The sequence below is a fragment of the Pelobates fuscus genome, chromosome 13 (assembly GCF_036172605.1).
Source record: "Pelobates fuscus isolate aPelFus1 chromosome 13, aPelFus1.pri, whole genome shotgun sequence".
NCBI classification, from domain to species: domain Eukaryota; kingdom Metazoa; phylum Chordata; class Amphibia; order Anura; family Pelobatidae; genus Pelobates; species Pelobates fuscus.
In genome coordinates, this window is record NC_086329.1 from 68,022,597 (window position 1) to 68,043,844 (window position 21,248).

Sequence of the window (21,248 nt, forward strand, 5' to 3'; positions counted from 1 at the left end):
GTTCCATACGTTGAGCAAGCCACCGTAAGATCAAACAAGGCAGGTACCTTTTCACGAAAGGCACAATCCTAGACCAAACGTACACGTTCGCTAATGTGTACGCCCCGAACACGAAACAATACCACTTCCTACGAGACGCATTGAACACCTTGGTGAAATTCGCGGAGGGCACATTGATCATGGGCGGAGATCTTAACCTGGCAGTCCATCCGGACCAGGACTCGACAGCCTCGCATGGGAACACACCATACAACAGGCATGCCAACACACTACACCTCCACCAGCTGGCGGACTGCTGGCGGGCGCTACACCCCTCCACCAGGGATTACACGTTTTATTCAACGACCTACACGAGACTGGATTACTTCCTATGCCTCACCGCAACCTAGTCCTGCTCAGTACCGCAGAAATCCTACCGATGACATGGTCGGACCACAGCCCAATCCGCATACGGATAAAGTCACCGCTACACAGACCCAGACAAATGTCATGGCGATTGAACGAATCACTGCTCTCAGACACCACGGTTGTAGACCAGATACATCGACACATCCAGGAATACTTTGAAGACAACGAAACAGATGAAGTCACCCCACTGACGTGCTGGGAAGCGCACAAAACCGTTATCCGGGGCCAACTCATCGCGATATGTGCGACCCGCAAGAAGAGGGCGATACAGACAATACATGAACTCAGCACGGAAATTGAGATCTTAGAGGCCAGACACAAACGCACCCTAGACGCGACGACATATGAAGAACTCCGGACCAAGCGGACCCAACTCACCACACACCTGAACCGCGCAATTCAACGCTCATACCAACACTACAAACATATGATCCATGAACACGGGGACAAATGCGGGAGACTGTTAGCGAATCTCCTGAAGCAACGCAGGAACCAGCTATATATCCCGAAAATCAAAGACGCACAACAACACCTCAGACACCTACCGGAACAGATTTTGACAGCGTTCCACGCATACTACCAAAACTTATACAGTCTCCGACATACGGATCCGGAGCTGCCGAGGCCTCAAAAATTGGAAGACATCCGCAGATACCTGGACGCGGCAGACATACCAGGAATAGGGGAAGTAGACCAGGAAGCACTAGAAGCTCCCATAACCCCAGAGGAATTAGCGCAAGCCATCAAGAAAGCAAAAACGGGCAGAGCACCGGGACCGGATGGCCTACCCCTCCAATACTACAAAACCTTTGCTGGAGCCTTGCTACCGAAACTCCTGGCTGCACTGAATTCAGTCCAAGACGGGGCCATACCAACGGCCCAATTCACCTCAGTGAACATCACCCTTCTTCCGAAGGAAGACAAAGACTGGACACTATGCCCCAGCTACCGCCCGATCTCCGTTCTGAATACGGACCTCAAACTGCTAGCGAGCGTGATGGCGGCACGCCTGGCACCGCTGCTGCCTACCGTAATCCACCCGGATCAAACGGGCTTTATACCAGGCAGAGAGGTGCTGGACAACACTATCAGAGCCCTAAACCTCATAGTCCACGCGAAAGCACAGAAGGCCCCAACCCTACTCCGGTCTACGGACGCAGAGAAAGCGTTCGACCGGGTGGACTGGGACCTGATGTTCGAAACGCTCCGTTCCCTTGGCATAGGGCCCAAGTACATGACCTGGGTGCAGACGCTGTACACAAACCCAACGGCACGCATCCGGATCAATGGCTCACTGACGGACCCGTTTCAGATTCACAACGGCACCAGGCAGGGGTGCCCGCTCTCGCCCATACTTTTTGCCCTGACGCTGGAACCCTTCCTCAACAGGATCAGACGCAACACGGAAATTCGGGGACTGATGGATGGAGAAGTACATCACAAAACTCTGGCCTACGCGGATGACATGCTGTTCGTGGTCACGGACCCGGAGACCTCCCTCCGAGCTATTCAGACAGAATTCGACGTATATGGCAACATCTCGAATCTCCGCATTAACTACACGAAATCGGAGATATTGAACATAACCGCTAACCAAACTCTCAAACGCATGATCCAAGCACAACACGCGTATCGCTGGTGTGACCACCGCATATCTAGGGATATGGCTAACGCCTAACTCGGCGGAACTCTACACCCACAACTACCTTCCAATGCTGAGAAAGGCGACAGAGGAACTGCAAAGATGGGGATCCTACTATATATCCTGGCTGGGTAGAGTGAACGCCGTGAAAATGACATTACTGCCGCAACTACTCTTCATATTTCAAACGGTACCGATCAAAGTCCCACGGACTTTCTTCTTGGCGCTCAAGAAGGAGGTCCGCACCTTTATCTAGAAGGGCAAATCCCCACGCATAGCACACTCCCAACTGATCCTGCCCAAGCTCAAGGGGGGCCTTGCACTCCCAGACTTCGAAAAGTACTACCACGCGACACACATCAAGAGTCCTCAGCTGGTCGATAGCTAGCGGCACCAAACAATGGACACAACTAGAAGCGGACATAATCAGCTGCGACCTCAGGTCCCTGCCAGGATCACTAAGACAGCATATAGGAGTAAACGCATCACAAACCCATTTGTGGCGGCGACCATGCAGGTGTGGCACGGGCAGGGCACGAAACAATACCGGACTACAGACCCAGGCCCACTCCTGCCCCTGAAGGGAAACCCAGACTTCCCGGCTGGAGAATACGGCCCAACTATAGGCCTGGCAAGACACAATGCGGTGCCCCGCATAAGAGACGTACTCCACCAACCATTTGACATTCGTCCACTGGGAGAAATATACCCGGGTAGACCGCACACATTCGCTCACGCCCTAGCAAAAGCGCAAATTGCTCAATACGCTAGATCCATCCCGCAAAAAACATCCCTCCTGAGGGGCTTAACGCAATTTGAACTTCTCTGCACGCAGGACAGGGAACCACCTCGTGCTGTCTCACAAATCTACACTACCCTAGTCACGAGTAGATACTTGCTGGCACCACCATGCATCAGACAATGGGAGGAAGACCTTGAGGAAACAATGACAGACGCGGACTGGGACAAAAGCATTACCTTGACACAAGACACCAAGCTCGGCACGCTCCCAAGAAAACTCCTACAAGATCCTTACCAGATGGTACCTGACACCGACGACGCTACACGCGAGGAACCCTGAACTTCAAGACACATGCTGGCGCTGCGGGGAGGAAGCAGGAACATTTATACATCTATGGTGGACATGCACCCGCATCAGACCGTTCTGGGACAGGATCCGGACAATAATACACGAGGTCACGGAGGAGCTCCTGCCACAGTCCCCGGCTGCCTTCCTCCTGCACCACACTACCATGGCGACACAAACGTACAAGAGATCGGTTATCCCTCGACTCCTGAACGCAGCCAAGGCGACCATACCTATCTTCTGGAGACAGACAACTACCCCCCCCCATAACAAGATGGTTAGAGGAGGTGGAAGCCACAAGGTCATTCGAGGACATGAAAGCAGACACCCCGAACCTCAGGGACCGTCATATCAAACGCTGGTTCCACTGGACGAGGCTGACTACATCGGACTCCTTCAGGCACCACCTAAACATTCCGTAACCAGAGGCAGGTGGAGGAGGCCAAGAGAAACACGAAAGGCGAAAGGAGGCCGGCAGGACGCAGAAGCTCGGGCGGGGGACAGGGGGCAACCCACAAAACACCCGACCCACCTGACTATATCCCACACACAGACACCCACCCGCTACAGCACTTACCACAACCAACTGCGCAGACCATGACACCCACGGACAGGGCGACGTACCCACAACATACACATGACCTCAGGCCAGTCCACGACTGCGCATGGGGATAACTGGATTGATGGCCCTCACGCGAACAGCAGACTGCCAACACACCGCACTGGACCATACCCTTGACCCAACACGGTACAGAACCCTACCCCAGGACATACACAACGAAGACGGAGTACGAAGACAGGTGGTCGACCCGAAAAGAGAGCCAAGACGACAATGACGAAGACGCAGACAATATTAGCGACGGAGCTAGCACACAGCACTGATTGTTAGTACAGACGCATAGATCCTTCTACCTAATCCGCCAGCGAACCTCTTGGGGGTTTACTGGCGCCTAGAAGACGTTCGCCTGGGATAGCTACAAGACCAATCGCCACACAATACTAGACAGGAACATAGAACCCCTGCGCAGGCCACAACTTATAGACTTGTTCAAGCGACTATAACCAGACCTCTGCGCAGGCACTGACCCGCTCTGCAACCACTACGTTAGCAATGTAAAATATAGGGAATCCATTACCCGCACACAACAGCTCGGAGTAAAAGACACAAAATAACGAACTGTGAACAAAACAGCCACGCCGCATAGCCCTCTGCGCAGGCAATCATATGCATACACGGCTCTCAACCGCAGTACACGCCCACACGTAGGCAATCCCATGCCTTAGTGTCATACTCAGCGGCCAGATTTACGTATCATCGCGGTGAACACAATAGACATATTCGAAACAGAACAATCACATGACCAATACAAACCGGATCACGCAAAGCACTTGCACATACCAACACACGCGCAAAGCAATGCGCACACCAGCCACTCCGATGAGATCACCTAAACCAACTAGCATAACAAACCCACACAAACAGACCCACGTACTGCAACTCGAGGGTACCTCTGACATGCTCCTACATTAAAATGTATATGGGTGCTGAATCTTAAATACCACGTTCATGTTTTCTGGTAACACGTACCTGCACTGTATCTGTTTACATGCTGTTATATGACAGACAACTATTGCTTAATCACTAGAAAATGCGTAAGACATTTGTAATAGTGCCAACATACACTGGGCAATTCACGCCGCAATGCTTGTAAGTTTAACCCTGCAAAATTTGTTTGAATACGATCATATGTTTTCAACGCATTTCTTCTTTTCTACTGATAATTAAGCCTCTGCGTAGGCAGCAAATCGTTTTATTGAAAGTTATTGCATTGGCCCCTGCGAGGGCAACCACTTGCCTTACTATGACCCAGTTCGAAATTTATGCTTATGTTATGAAACAATAAAAATATTTAAAACAAATTAAATAATATGTAACATGCGTGACAATAATCAATGAATATTCAGTATAACATAGTATGCAATACAATGGCAATGTAAAAACATCTCCCTATGGCTAACACAGTCTTAATTGTCAAGACAATGATTTATCATAGTACTTCACAGAGAAACTTTCTTTCACACAGCTTGCAACATAAGGCCATAAAAACTTTAGCTAACAGTTAGAATAACCCTTTCAATGCTGGTTAGACCTCCTAGGTAATTAAGACCTATTCTCATGTAATTTTAAATAAAATAACATTTAAACCAACTCATTAGTCATTTCCTGGAACCATCCAATAAGAGTAATCTACCATGTTTTTTAACTTGCCTAAACAGATATTTTATCCTATTTTAGAGCAAATCAATACACCTGGATAAATATCACGATATGCTAACATGTGATATGTCACATTAATATATATATAATTATTCCTTTCTATCTGCAGAATAGAATGCTTAATTATATATTCTTTAGTAACTAAGATTTCTAAATATCGAAATCTGATCGTGATTTATCCAGTCATATATCATGCTATTAGAAAATTTTAATTAATTTAGATTAATTAAATGAAGCCAGTATAATTACCAGTTGAAGAGATGTTCTCAGGAATTTTAATGTCATGGGTCTCTTTCTCTGTCTCCTGACTTGGCCTGCTTCCTCTGCATACCCTTTGCATCCTTCCTCTCTTCCCTTTGTCTTAACTTTTTAAGGGAAAATTCACTAGGCGATAGACCAATAGAAAAACTGGAGGTGTGGTTACCTTCCAGATAGCAATTTAAGTATTTGGTCTATAGAGGGCAGTCTCGTCCCACTAAACATTCCTATCCAGGAAAGAGTTAACTTTTCCTGGTGGCTATTTTGATGTCATTTAGCTTATCTTTATGGTTGTCTATAACTTAAGTTTTCTGTCAGTTCAAAGTGTTTTTTTAGGCTTTCTTTAGACTGTCTCCAATTCCTGCTGTAATTTCTAATATGACCGTTCGTAAACTAAGTTTCACCTTTCTCTTACAATGGGAGTCTTATACAATATCGAAAGTAAAAATTGAATTATTTAATCTTCTCTGTCATAAATGTCTGGTTTTAGAATTAATTATATTCCATTAGCATTTAGACCGTCTGTCCATCCCCCGTTCTCATCTCTTATCAACAGGTTTGTATATACTAAGCATTCCTTTAGCTCTAGCAAAGTGGTTAGTTTTACAGAAAGGATAGAAATCTTGTGTCTTTTGTTAGCTTGAAGATAACAAAATGGAGTCTGCTCTGTTCAGAATGATTCAGGCAATATACACTTTAATTTCTATCATAGCACAATATGTCTGCCGATATAAATACCCTGACAATACCCCTTCTGTTCGAAAGGGAATGGGGTTTTTACTAATGTATCTTTTTTTTTTTTTTTTTCTCCCACGCCAGGCTGGTCTTTCCATGACTGGCCCTGCCTCTATGGCTGAGATTATCAAGCTTCATGATCTCAGCCAATCCAATGTTTTCCCATGGGATTGGCAGCAAAACGCTGTACAAATTAGCATGTCTGAGTCAATGCATCTCTAGTAGGAACATTCAGCGCCTCCATGCAGAGCGTGGAGATGCTGAATGTAGGTGCTGCACACTGTACAGCACTGACACAGGAAGCACCTCTTGTGACTGTCACTCGAGAGAAATATAAACACTGCCTTTTCATAGAAAAGGCAGTGTTTACATTGAAAAGCCTGCAGGGTCAGGCTGTAGATTCCAGAACCACTAAAATAAGCTGTAGTGGTCCTGGTGGCTATAGTTTCCCTTTAAGAATTGTATTTTTGTCGTTGAATATAAAGCTTTGTAAGTGTAAAAAAAAAAACTGGCTCCTAACTTTTTTAGCTCGCCCCTAGATTTAAAGCAAATATATCAAGGCCTGCTCTAGTTGCACTGTAGTGCACCTTTAAGCTCTGCCCCTTCTCAAGTTTTGTTAAACTGACTACTTGAGAAAAAGTAGTCCTTGTTTAATGAATGCTAGAGCACTTGGGAAATAGATTTAGACACAGGTAGCTATTTAGAAACAGATTAGATAGTTTTTGTGGCGACAAAGCCACTTAAAAGGAACATTCCAGGTACTATATAATTTTAGTTTGGAAAACTGTAGCTATACATACTTATTGTTTTCCCCCTTGGTCTGTTTAGTTTTATTTGAATTTTTTCTTGTCTTTCTATGCGATCGTAAGTCAGCAATATGTGTTCTTTGTTTTGTTTTTCTCCCCATAGGCAAATGAATAGGTCCTGTTAGCTGTACAGCTTATATCTCTGAAACGGAACAAAAGTCTTCACTCTTCTGGATTGCAGGAACACATGATGTGTTCATAATGGCAAACTGCCATTCATGTGAAAGCTCTTTTACCTCTGTTCCTCTAGCTGTAATACCGCCTAATTCAACAATTTCACTAAAAGCCTTAAATAAATTATGGAACCAAGGGTTACTACAACCAGATTGTCTTTCTTCACCTAAACATCAAGTGCTACAGTCCACCTTAAAGTATGGTTGGACAGGTGCCCCTGACTGTCCTAATCTCAAGGTCATCAAACCAAGAGCTCGTCACAGAAAGTATATGTCAGTCATTACTAATCAAAAATCATGTGAAATAGACAGTATTTTCTCTCCAGAAAAATCAAATGTCTCTGAATCACCACTCAAAGCATTTCAAAGGATGAAGGAATTGGTTGCCCAAGACAAGATGCAGAAGACTAAAACAAATATTTCCACTGTTGCGAACAACAAATTGGATATGTTGTTAACTCCATTTTCAAAGACCTGCGATTATAATGCAAACAAAGTCAAATGTTACAATAAAAATTACGCCCAGGAACTTACAGTGTGTGATGGCTTTTGTGTCCGTGAAAAGCCTTCTCTAGGTAAGCTGGTTACTATTTTTTCTGATTGTCTTGCTGTAGCTTCAGTTGAGTTGTACAATGAGATCAATAAGAGATAATGTTGGTCATATAAAGATGTGTTCCTTTTAAAAGACTAACGTATTCCTCCCCAGGATGCAAATGGTTAAATAACTATTTATTCACCTTTACCTGACGTCAGCAGCGAGGTCCAGTGGTTCTGGTTCACAGTCCTCCTCCCCTGTCATCCAATGGGAGACCTACTGCACATGCGGGGCACACCTTTAATGCTTTCCTCTGGGGTTTTCTCTAAAGCTGGACATCCTCATCCAGAGTGTAAGAATGTCCAGCATTGTTTTCCGGAGTTAAACTCTGTAAAACTCCAAGAATTGCCTCTAGTGGCTGTTTGGTAGACAGCCACTACTAGCAGTCTTAGTACTTCAAAGTAAACAATGATGTTTCTCTAAGATCATTGATGTTTTTCAGGGACAGTGCCTTTAGTGATCATCAGTGAGATTAAGTGATCTGGGTACTTGTAGCAAGGCTCGACAAATCCCAGGCGCCTAGGAATTTTGCCTTGGCGCCTAGGATATGCGAACCCCTTAACTCCAAGGGGGCATTATGGAAGAAGGCTGCATGCTGGGAGGTGGTGGAGACTAACAGGTTGAGTGAACAGTAGGCAATGATGTCCCTGCTCTGCTCCCCGCATGCCGCTTAATGGGGCCTTGATAAGACCTCATATTCCGGCCCCAGCCTCACTAAGCAGCGCGCAAGGGAGCAGAGCAGGGACGGCACAGCTCCCTCGCCGCCGGCAACAATATGCGCAGCCAGCCGCCTGCCTCCACAATCCCCCAGCTTGCTACTCGCCTGTGAGATCCTCCAGCATGCTACCCTCTGGACCCCACAGATATTAAAACAAGCAATGATGAGTGAATGTGTCTGTCAGTATGAGTGTGTATGAGAGTGTATCTGTTTGTCATGGTTATATGTGTGTGTGTTTAGGTGGTCAGACCCCTTCCCAAGGGAATGGTTTGTTTTTATTCACTTCTCTCTCTCTCTGCTGGATACACACACACACACACACACAGTCTGCTGGATACACACACACACACACACAGTCTGCTGGATACACACACACACACACACAGTCTGCTGGATACACACACACACACACACACAGTCTGCTGGATACACACACACACACACACACACACAGTCTGCTGGATACACACACACACACACACACACACACACACACACAGTCTGCTGGATACACACACACAGTCTGCTGGATACACACACACACACAGTCTGCTGGATACACACACACACACACACACACACACACACAGTCTGCTGGATACACACACACACAGTCTGCTGGATACACACACACACAGTCTGCTGGATACACACACACACACACACAGTCTGCTGGATACACACACACACACACAGTCTGCTGGATACACACACACACACACAGTCTGCTGGATACACACACACACACACAGTCTGCTGGATACACACACACACACACAGTCTGCTGGATACACACACACACACACACACAGTCTGCTGGATACACACACACACACACACACAGTCTGCTGGATACACACACACACACACACACACAGTCTGCTGGATACACACACACACACACACACACAGTCTGCTGGATACACACACACACACACACAGTCTGCTGGATACACACACACACAGTCTGCTGGATACACACACACACACACACACACACACAGTCTGCTGGATACACACACAGACACACACACACACAGTCTGCTGGATACACACACAGACACACACACACACAGTCTGCTGGATACACACACAGACACACACACACACACAGTCTGCTGGATACACACACAGACACACACACACACACAGTCTGCTGGATACACACACAGACACACACACACACACAGTCTGCTGGATACACACACAGACACACACACAGTCTGCTGGATACACACACAGACACACACACACACACACACACAGTCTGCTGGATACACACACACACACACACAGTCTGCTGGATACACACACACACACACACAGTCTGCTGGATACACACACACGCACACACACACAGTCTGCTGGATACACACACACGCACACACACACAGTCTGCTGGATACACACACACACACACAGTCTGCTGGATACACACACACACACACAGTCTGCTGGATACACACACACACACACACACAGTCTGCTGGATACACACACACACACACACACACACACAGTCTGCTGGATACACACACACACACACACACACACAGTCTGCTGGATACACACACACACACACAGTCTGCTGGATACACACACACACACACACACACACACACAGTCTGCTGGATACACACACACACACACAGTCTGCTGGATACACACACACACACACACACACAGTCTGCTGGATACACACACACACACACACACACAGTCTGCTGGATACACACACACACACACACACACACAGTCTGCTGGATACACACACACACACACACACACACACACACACACACAGTCTGCTGGATACACACACACACACACACACACAGTCTGCTGGATACACACACACACACACACACACAGTCTGCTGGATACACACACACACACACACACAGTCTGCTGGATACACACACACACACACACACAGTCTGCTGGATACACACACACAGTCTGCTGGATACACACACACAGTCTGCTGGATACACACACACACACACACACACACACACACAGTCTGCTGGATACACACACACACACACACACACACACACACAGTCTGCTGGATACACACACACACACACACACACAGTCTGCTGGATACACACACACACACAGTCTGCTGGATACACACACACACACACACACACACAGTCTGCTGGATACACACACACACACACACAGTCTGCTGGATACACACACACACACACACACACACACACAGTCTGCTGGATACACACACACACACACACAGTCTGCTGGATACACACACACACACACACACACAGTCTGCTGGATACACACACACACACACAGTCTGCTGGATACACACACACACACACACACAGTCTGCTGGATACACACACACACACACACACACACACAGTCTGCTGGATACACACACACACACACACACAGTCTGCTGGATACACACACACACACACACACACACACAGTCTGCTGGATACACACACACACAGTCTGCTGGATACACACACACACACACAGTCTGCTGGATACACACACACACACACACACACACACAGTCTGCTGGATACACACACACACACACACACAGTCTGCTGGATACACACACACACACACACACACAGTCTGCTGGATACACACACACACACACACACACAGTCTGCTGGATACACACACACACACACACACACACACAGTCTGCTGGATACACACACACACACACACACACACACAGTCTGCTGGATACACACACACACACACACACACACACACACACACAGTCTGCTGGATACACACACACACACACACACACAGTCTGCTGGATACACACACACACACACACACACAGTCTGCTGGATACACACACACACACACACACACACAGTCTGCTGGATACACACACACAGTCTGCTGGATACACACACACACACACACACACAGTCTGCTGGATACACACACACACACACACACACAGTCTGCTGGATACACACACACACACACACACACACAGTCTGCTGGATACACACACACACACAGTCTGCTGGATACACACACACACACACACACACACAGTCTGCTGGATACACACACACACACACACACAGTCTGCTGGATACACACACACACACACACACACACACACAGTCTGCTGGATACACACACACACACACACAGTCTGCTGGATACACACACACACACACACACACACAGTCTGCTGGATACACACACACACACACACACACACACAGTCTGCTGGATACACACACACACACACACACAGTCTGCTGGATACACACACACACACACACACAGTCTGCTGGATACACACACACACACACACACACACACAGTCTGCTGGATACACACACACACACACACACACACACAGTCTGCTGGATACACACACACACACACACACACAGTCTGCTGGATACACACACACACACACACACACAGTCTGCTGGATACACACACACACACACACAGTCTGCTGGATACACACACACACACACACAGTCTGCTGGATACACACACACACACACACAGTCTGCTGGATACACACACACACACACACAGTCTGCTGGATACACACACACACACACACACAGTCTGCTGGATACACACACACACACACACACACACACAGTCTGCTGGATACACACACACACACACACACACACACACAGTCTGCTGGATACACACACACACACACACACACACACACAGTCTGCTGGATACACACACACACACACACACACACACAGTCTGCTGGATACACACACACACACACAGTCTGCTGGATACACACACACACACACACACAGTCTGCTGGATACACACACACACACACACACACACAGTCTGCTGGATACACACACACACACACACACACACACAGTCTGCTGGATACACACACACACACACACACACACACACAGTCTGCTGGATACACACACACACACACACACACACAGTCTGCTGGATACACACACACACACACAGTCTGCTGGATACACACACACACACACAGTCTGCTGGATACACACACACACACACACACACACAGTCTGCTGGATACACACACACACACACACACACAGTCTGCTGGATACACACACACACAGTCTGCTGGATACACACACACACACACACACACAGTCTGCTGGATACACACACACACACACAGTCTGCTGGATACACACACACACACACACACAGTCTGCTGGATACACACACACACACACACACACACACACACACACACACACAGTCTGCTGGATACACACACACACACACACACACACACACAGTCTGCTGGATACACACACACACACACACAGTCTGCTGGATACACACACACACAGTCTGCTGGATACACACACACACACACACACACACACACACAGTCTGCTGGATACACACACACACACACACACACACACACAGTCTGCTGGATACACACACACACACACACACACAGTCTGCTGGATACACACACACACACACACACAGTCTGCTGGATACACACACACACACACAGTCTGCTGGATACACACACACACACACACACACACACACAGTCTGCTGGATACACACACACACACACACACACACACACAGTCTGCTGGATACACACACACACACACACACAGTCTGCTGGATACACACACACACACACACACACAGTCTGCTGGATACACACACACACACACACACACAGTCTGCTGGATACACACACACACACACACACACACACACACAGTCTGCTGGATACACACACACACACACACACACACACACAGTCTGCTGGATACACACACACACACACACACACACACACACAGTCTGCTGGATACACACACACACACACACACACACACAGTCTGCTGGATACACACACACACACACACACACACACAGTCTGCTGGATACACACACACACACACACACACACACAGTCTGCTGGATACACACACACACACACACAGTCTGCTGGATACACACACACACACACACACACAGTCTGCTGGATACACACACACACACACACACACAGTCTGCTGGATACACACACACACACACACACACAGTCTGCTGGATACACACACACACACACACACACACACAGTCTGCTGGATACACACACACACACACACACACACACACAGTCTGCTGGATACACACACACACACACACACACACACAGTCTGCTGGATACACACACACACACACACACACAGTCTGCTGGATACACACACACACACACACACACACAGTCTGCTGGATACACACACACACACACACACAGTCTGCTGGATACACACACACACACACACACACACAGTCTGCTGGATACACACACACACACACACACACAGTCTGCTGGATACACACACACACACACACACACACACAGTCTGCTGGATACACACACACACACACACACACAGTCTGCTGGATACACACACACACACACACACACAGTCTGCTGGATACACACACACACACACACACACAGTCTGCTGGATACACACACACACACACACACACAGTCTGCTGGATACACACACACACACACACACACAGTCTGCTGGATACACACACACACACACACACACAGTCTGCTGGATACACACACACACACACACACACACACACAGTCTGCTGGATACACACACACACACACACACACACACACAGTCTGCTGGATACACACACACACACACACACACACACACAGTCTGCTGGATACACACACACACACACACACACACAGTCTGCTGGATACACACACACACACACACACACACACAGTCTGCTGGATACACACACACACACACACACACACACACACACAGTCTGCTGGATACACACACACACACACACACACACACACACACACAGTCTGCTGGATACACACACACACACACACACACACACACAGTCTGCTGGATACACACACACACACACACACAGTCTGCTGGATACACACACACACACACAGTCTGCTGGATACACACACACACACACACACACAGTCTGCTGGATACACACACACACACACACACAGTCTGCTGGATACACACACACACACACACACACACACAGTCTGCTGGATACACACACACACACACACACACACACAGTCTGCTGGATACACACACACACACACACACACACACAGTCTGCTGGATACACACACACACACACACACACACACAGTCTGCTGGATACACACACACACACACACACACACACAGTCTGCTGGATACACACACACACACACACACACACACAGTCTGCTGGATACACACACACACACACACACACACACAGTCTGCTGGATACACACACACACACACACACACACAGTCTGCTGGATACACACACACACACACACACACACAGTCTGCTGGATACACACACACACACACACACACACAGTCTGCTGGATACACACACACACACACACACACACACAGTCTGCTGGATACACACACAGTCCGTGTTGGCACTTTGAGGAAAACAAGTGTATTGCGGTTTGGGCACTCAGGCTCAAAAAGGTTCGCCATCACTGCCCTAGAGGGACCTGACACCTAGACCACTTCATTGAGCTGAAGTGGTCTGGGTGACTATAGTGTCCCTTTAATAAAATGTTAGTGAAAACTTTTTTCAAAATCATTTGGGGGGGGGAGAAAGAGTTATTTTCGACCAAGGGCATCCTGAATTTTCAGTTTCGGACCAGAATTTTCATTTCGGTGCATCCCTTCTTAAAAGGATGCATGTCCCATTAACCCTTTGCACACTGGTGGTAAAATATGCTACATCTCTGCTATGGAATTTATTGCAGACCTCTGTCAAGAGAAGGAAAATGTGGTATTTGATATTGGTATTATGAAGTTGTCAAAAACTATGCTAATGATATGTCAGGGATTCAGGTTGCAGAAGTTGTTATAGGTCTTTCATTGCTCAGCAGTGTTAAATACTAGATGTGATGCTGATCAATTAATAATACTCTTAGAGTAAGCAACCTTTGACACTCCAAATATTATGGACAACAATGCTCTTACAGCCAAAAGCAATGGGGAAGGAAGATGTGATCCACATCTGGCATGCTGAAGGTTGTTTACTCCTACCATAGAGAATCATTGCTTAATTTTGGCTCCAAAACACAAAATGGTTGGTGTAACGGATTACCTGACACCCCGACTGGGTACCTCCGTTGAAGGATGCTCCTAGTGCTTCCTGAGGACTCCAAGCACTGCAGCAGACACCACAACCACCGAACCGGAGAAGCATACGAATGCTCTCAAGCATATGAATGCTGTAAACAGCTGAACAGGAAAAGCATACAATCAGCTTACACTCCTGGCAATCGGCATACAATCCAATAACGAGACAACACTTCGTTTTGAGGTCAAGCAGAACTGACTGTACTGGCACATACAGCCTCTTTTATTCCCAATCCACAAACATAGTACTGCCCACAGGGTTTTACAGAACAACCAATCAACATGTACAATACACACACACTCCCACACAAAATCCTCCTCTCTGCCTGTGATATGATTACTGAACGCAATGGGTAATATAATTATCACAGACAGAGCAATACAGTTTTATAAAACATATCACAGGGACCCCAAAACATGCAAAAACCCCATATAGTATAGTAAAGTATATCCTCAGAACCGTGGGAACTGGGTGAACCACATATCCAAAATTCACCCATATCCGTTCAGTAGTTTGGAAGATGCAGATTCCGCAGAACATATACAGATTATATAAAAAATAATTACTGTATAATGTGTCCCCTGTTGTATAGTTTAAAACCACTGCACGATGTCTTTGTGCACCAAATACCAGCGAGATGGCACAGTGTAGAAAAGTCACAACAGTGTCTGTGAGTTAAAATGGCCACCATCCATTGTTCTCACCATGTGCTTCATCCATTGTTCTCACCATGTGCCTCTGATACATGAAATGGTGGCCACCCAATAACTCCACAGTATGTCCCTAGATGGTTCTTAAAGGGCCAGTAGCAGCATAATACAATACAACATGCCCAAATCCTGTATTTAAAGGGTCAAATCTCCCAGGGGCCATAGTCAGGAGGCGGGCAAACGAGCTTCTCCAATGCCTAGTGGTGAGGTTGGTTCCGCCACAGTTGAGATTTGAGGAGAGACGTATGCAGCTGAGGGGGTGCAGAAACACAGGGAAAAAAAAATGTATTTTTTCCTGACATATGGTGGCAGTACAATTGGGATGTACTCTTCCCTTAGGCCAAGCATCTGAAAGAAATAATTAACATAAAGTCCCTTCCCTTACCAGGTATAAGAGGCCCAACCAGCCCAGAGACCTCAGTTCTCTTTCTTGCTCCAACAGGAACGGTCAGGCATCTGGAATGTGGATGAGGAATGGTGAGGCACATGGGTTGCTGCCTGGGGGATCCGGTCTGATAGCCTCCCGGGTGGAGAGCTGAATGGCCAGAAGACATCCTGCTGACTTAGAGTAGGTATGTAAGCCTGCTTTTATGCTGCGTGCAGCACCGGCAAAGCAGGGAGGCGGTCTCTAGTGGCAGCTAATCACTGTCCGGTGGAGACTCATGCGCACAGCGGTGGAACGCACGCCGGGTGGTTATGCGTTCCACCGGAGTTCTGACCTCCCTTTCGCGCATGCGCGGTCTGAACTCCCCGAAAATGGCGCCAAATGTGAAGGATCTGCCTAGTTATGCTGTGCAGATCTTCTTGCAGCATGGATGCTCGGCAGTGAAGGTCTCCCGTGTCGCCAGCCCCCCCACACGGGTCAGAGGTTTTGAAGGTATGATTCTTTAGAGTCTTATCTTTAAAGCTCTCTAAAAATTTCATTTATTTATATTGTTTTCTGCAGATGGTTTAATTACATGTTTAGTCCTGTCTAAGCCGGTTCCTAAATTAAACTTCTCTGCTGTAGTGAATTCTCTACTGCTTTATCAGTTGGTTTTCAAAGGAAAGTCTGTAAATATACAAATCAGATCTGACTCTCTTAGCCTGGTGGGACACCTATTCAATTCAGATCATGTGCTGATGATTAGTGTTAATTATGTGGAATTCTCAGACAGGACTGCAGGCTCAGGTGCATAACCCATTCACAGTTTAAATGAGTCGAATTGCTCCTCCCTTGACGCTAGCAAAATCCTGGCTACAAGGAATGTAATCGTTTTTGACTTGGTTTCAGGATATTTGACACAGACGTTTGAGTCTTTTAATAGCCTGCTCTACTCTGTCTAGTTCACACTGTTCTTTTCCTTGTTCAGAATCCTATATCGTTGTTTCTATTACAAAGGTTGAGCTGAGACTACTCTAGCATGATATTCACTGTCCATGACAAATATACTAAGCTAGCAGACCTGGCTAGGGCTTAAACTGGTATGAGAGACCAGTCTATGCTGACACTGATTCAATCCCATCAGATTCTGTGACTTGTAGAATTGGAAGGTGGTCCCTTCCAAGCTCAGTAAGAGGGTGCTTTGAGTTGACTCTTGTTTTAAAGAGTTGAGAGTTTTTATTGAAGAATAAAGAGTTTTGTTATTCTTTCTTTTATAACGGTTGATATACCAAGGGTAAAGCACTTCCAGTCCAAGTATTGCTGGTTGTTATATTCAGAAATTGGAAGAACCCTGAGTAAGGACTTTTTTTGTAAAGTATCTTCCCTTCTGGAATTCAGATGGTCTATAGAGTTTCTTATGGTTTTCGTCATGGTGGTGATTATGCTTTCGGCTCATTGCGTGGTTTGTACTTCTGTGGCCCAAAGGGGCACTGTAGTTTGAAACTTGGACAGCAGACACTGCATCTAAAGTAAAGATGCATGGTGGAAATATATGCCTGGAAACGCAGGTATAGGAATTCCAGTTCAAAGATGACGCCAGAGGGGGCAAAAGGTTGAAAGGTTATAAAGCCATGCCCTTTGTTTCTGCTGGGTCTCCCTATTGAGGAAGGTGTGGTAGGAAGGATTCCATCTTCCCGAGTATATTAAAGGGTTTCTCCCGGTTGTTCCTAGTCCCAACCCGGATGTGTTTTTTCAACCAATGTTGGATCTAAAAGTCCTGAACAAACTTTTTTTTTTTTTTTTTTTTTAAACCAACATGTCGAAATGGAAAATATGGCGTCTGTCGTTTATTTCCTTAAAAAAGAGATACTTCATGGCAACTTTAGATATAAAGATGCCTACCTGCTTTTACCTATGTGAAGTCACTATTTTACCTGAGGTTTGCTATGAGGAAGGTGAAAATGGTTCATTTTTTACAATTCAGAGACCTTTTATTTGGGCTAGCTTTAGCACCCAGGTTTTTTTTTTTTTACATAGGTCCTCATTCTTTTCACAGTTTGTTTTTAAGTTACTAGGAATCACAGTATAGAGGCGCTATAAAATCTATACGCTAGAAATCCTGGAAGAATGTTTGGTTTATCACCTAGTAAAATCTCACCTTGCCCCTACGAGGTCTGTCCTGTTTCTTGGGTTTTGATCGAGTCAGGGACTCGGTAGGTTCATCTCACTTGAGAAAGTGTATGAAGATGAGGTTTGATGATACACCTTCTTCGGCTGTCTGTAGGTTCGGTGAGAAAGCCTTGCAGGTTTTAGGTCATCTGACCTCTACAATCCCAGCAGTTGATTGGGCCTGAGCAAATTCGAGGCTCTTACAGTGGAAAATTTTGTCTGATAGTCTAGGAAGTTAGAAGACTTCTATTCTTTTAATGAGTATATCAGCTCATGCAATAGAAAAGTTCTCCTGTTGGCTGAATAAGAGGTCTTTATACGGTCTTTTTGTCACGAATCTTAGATTGTGATTTCTACAGACTCTTCAAATACGGGTTGCCTGTATCGCTTATGACAGGGTGTTGGGTCATAAAAGAATACAGAATAATCTTCATAATTCAAAAGATTGTTGTCGGTTCTCTATGCTCTTCAGTAGTTCAAGGTTTTCTTTGTAGGGAAGGCTGTAAAGCTGTGGTTAGAAAATCAGACTACGGTCTCCTACCTAAACGTACAAGGCAGTACAGAAGTTGTAATATTTTATTTCCTTGGCTCAAGGTTTATGTCCTGGGCTCGAAGTCATCGAGACTTCATTTCCGCCATTCACTTTAGAGGTATAGACAACGTAGTAGCCTAGCAGTTCAGAATGGTCCCAGAACAAGTGGTCCCTCAATCCAGTAATTTTTTTCGCTCGGCCGGTGAGGAGATTCAATCTGCCAGTCTTAGACCTTATGGCAAGTTGATCAAATGCAAAGGTTAGGGTTGTTTGCCTCCCTCTTCAAAGTAGACAAGCCTATGGTAATGGATGGTCTTTCGATCCGGGGGGTATTTCACCTTCCTTTCAGTTTTTTCCTGGTGAAACTTGTCCCAAGGGTCTGCAGAAGGGGACATCAGATTAAGCTCGGATGCTGGCCATAGTGCCGTACTGACCAAACCACAGCTGGTTCTCGGTTTTTATTTAACATGTTCAGGTTGACGGCTTGGCTACGGCTAGACTAATTCTACATGGTAGGGGCATTAAAGTAGTGAGGTTTCAGTTACTGTTAAATTCTACCAGGTACTCTGCCTCTTCTGTCTACTAAAGAATTTGGACATGCTTCTCCTATTGTTACTATCTGGAGTTCTTACGAGGTGGTTTTTCTCATGGTTTTAGTCTGTCTGCCCTTAAAGTCCAAGTTTCTGCTCTAAGTCAAGTTTGGTGATAAATGGGGCTTCTTGTCCTCTCATTAGAAAATATATATATATTTTTTAATCGTTTAACCTCCTAAGTAAAGCTGTTTTTTACTTTTGGGTTTTGTCTTTAGTTTTGAAATCTGTGTTCTCAGCCTTGCGAACCTTTGGATGCAGCTTCTTTAAAAGATCTAACCTTGAAAACAGTGTTTTTGTGGTCATTTCTTCAGCTAAGAGGATAGTGGTTCTCCTTTCTTCCTCTCCTGACTTTACTATACTTCTTCCTGATAAGGTGATAATGTACCCTATGCCCTTATTTCTTTGGAAAGTCATCTCCTCCAAGGTTTTCAACCAGCCTGTTTTTTCCTTCCTTTTATGGTCCATCCTTTCCGGATTGGAATTTGTTTGGAGCCAACTGAATGTGGATTGGTCTAGACAAATACAATTGGACCGCTCATCTTCGTATGGCATGACTGATCATCTATTTGTGAATTTCTTTGGTGTTTTTATGGGGCAGTTTCCTCCAAGGCCTCTTTAGCTAGATGGCTGGTGGATAGTATTGAATTGGTTTATTCTTCCTCGAATCTACCTTTGTCTGCCTCCTTGAAAGCTCATTCTGCTAGTGCTATGACTGCCTCTTGGCACAATTAAGGCATGTGCTTCTCCGGAAGTTATATGCAAGGCTGCTACCTGGTCTTCTTTCAACACTTTTTGTCGAGCGTTGCAACCTAGACGTATTCTCTGCCTCTGATGCAGTCTTTTGGGCACTAGGTGTTGCATTTTATTGCCTAATTTCCCGCCCTTAGTGTGGATCTCGATATATCCCAATTGTACTGCCACCCTATGTCAGGAAAAACTGCAATTTTACTTAC

The 21,248-nt window shown here is 46.2% G+C and overlaps 1 protein-coding gene across 1 annotated transcript in view; it reads left to right on the plus strand.

The window, feature by feature from the left end:
- LOC134582597 (uncharacterized) overlaps positions 1-21,248 on the plus strand; it is a 146,154-nt gene that overhangs the window by 16,821 nt on the left and 108,085 nt on the right. Inside the window, exon 2 of the mRNA XM_063439266.1 lies at positions 7,318-7,962. Within this exon, the coding sequence (XP_063295336.1) occupies positions 7,416-7,962 (547 nt within the window). The 5' untranslated portion in view covers positions 7,318-7,415. The remainder of the gene's footprint in view (positions 1-7,317; positions 7,963-21,248) is intronic.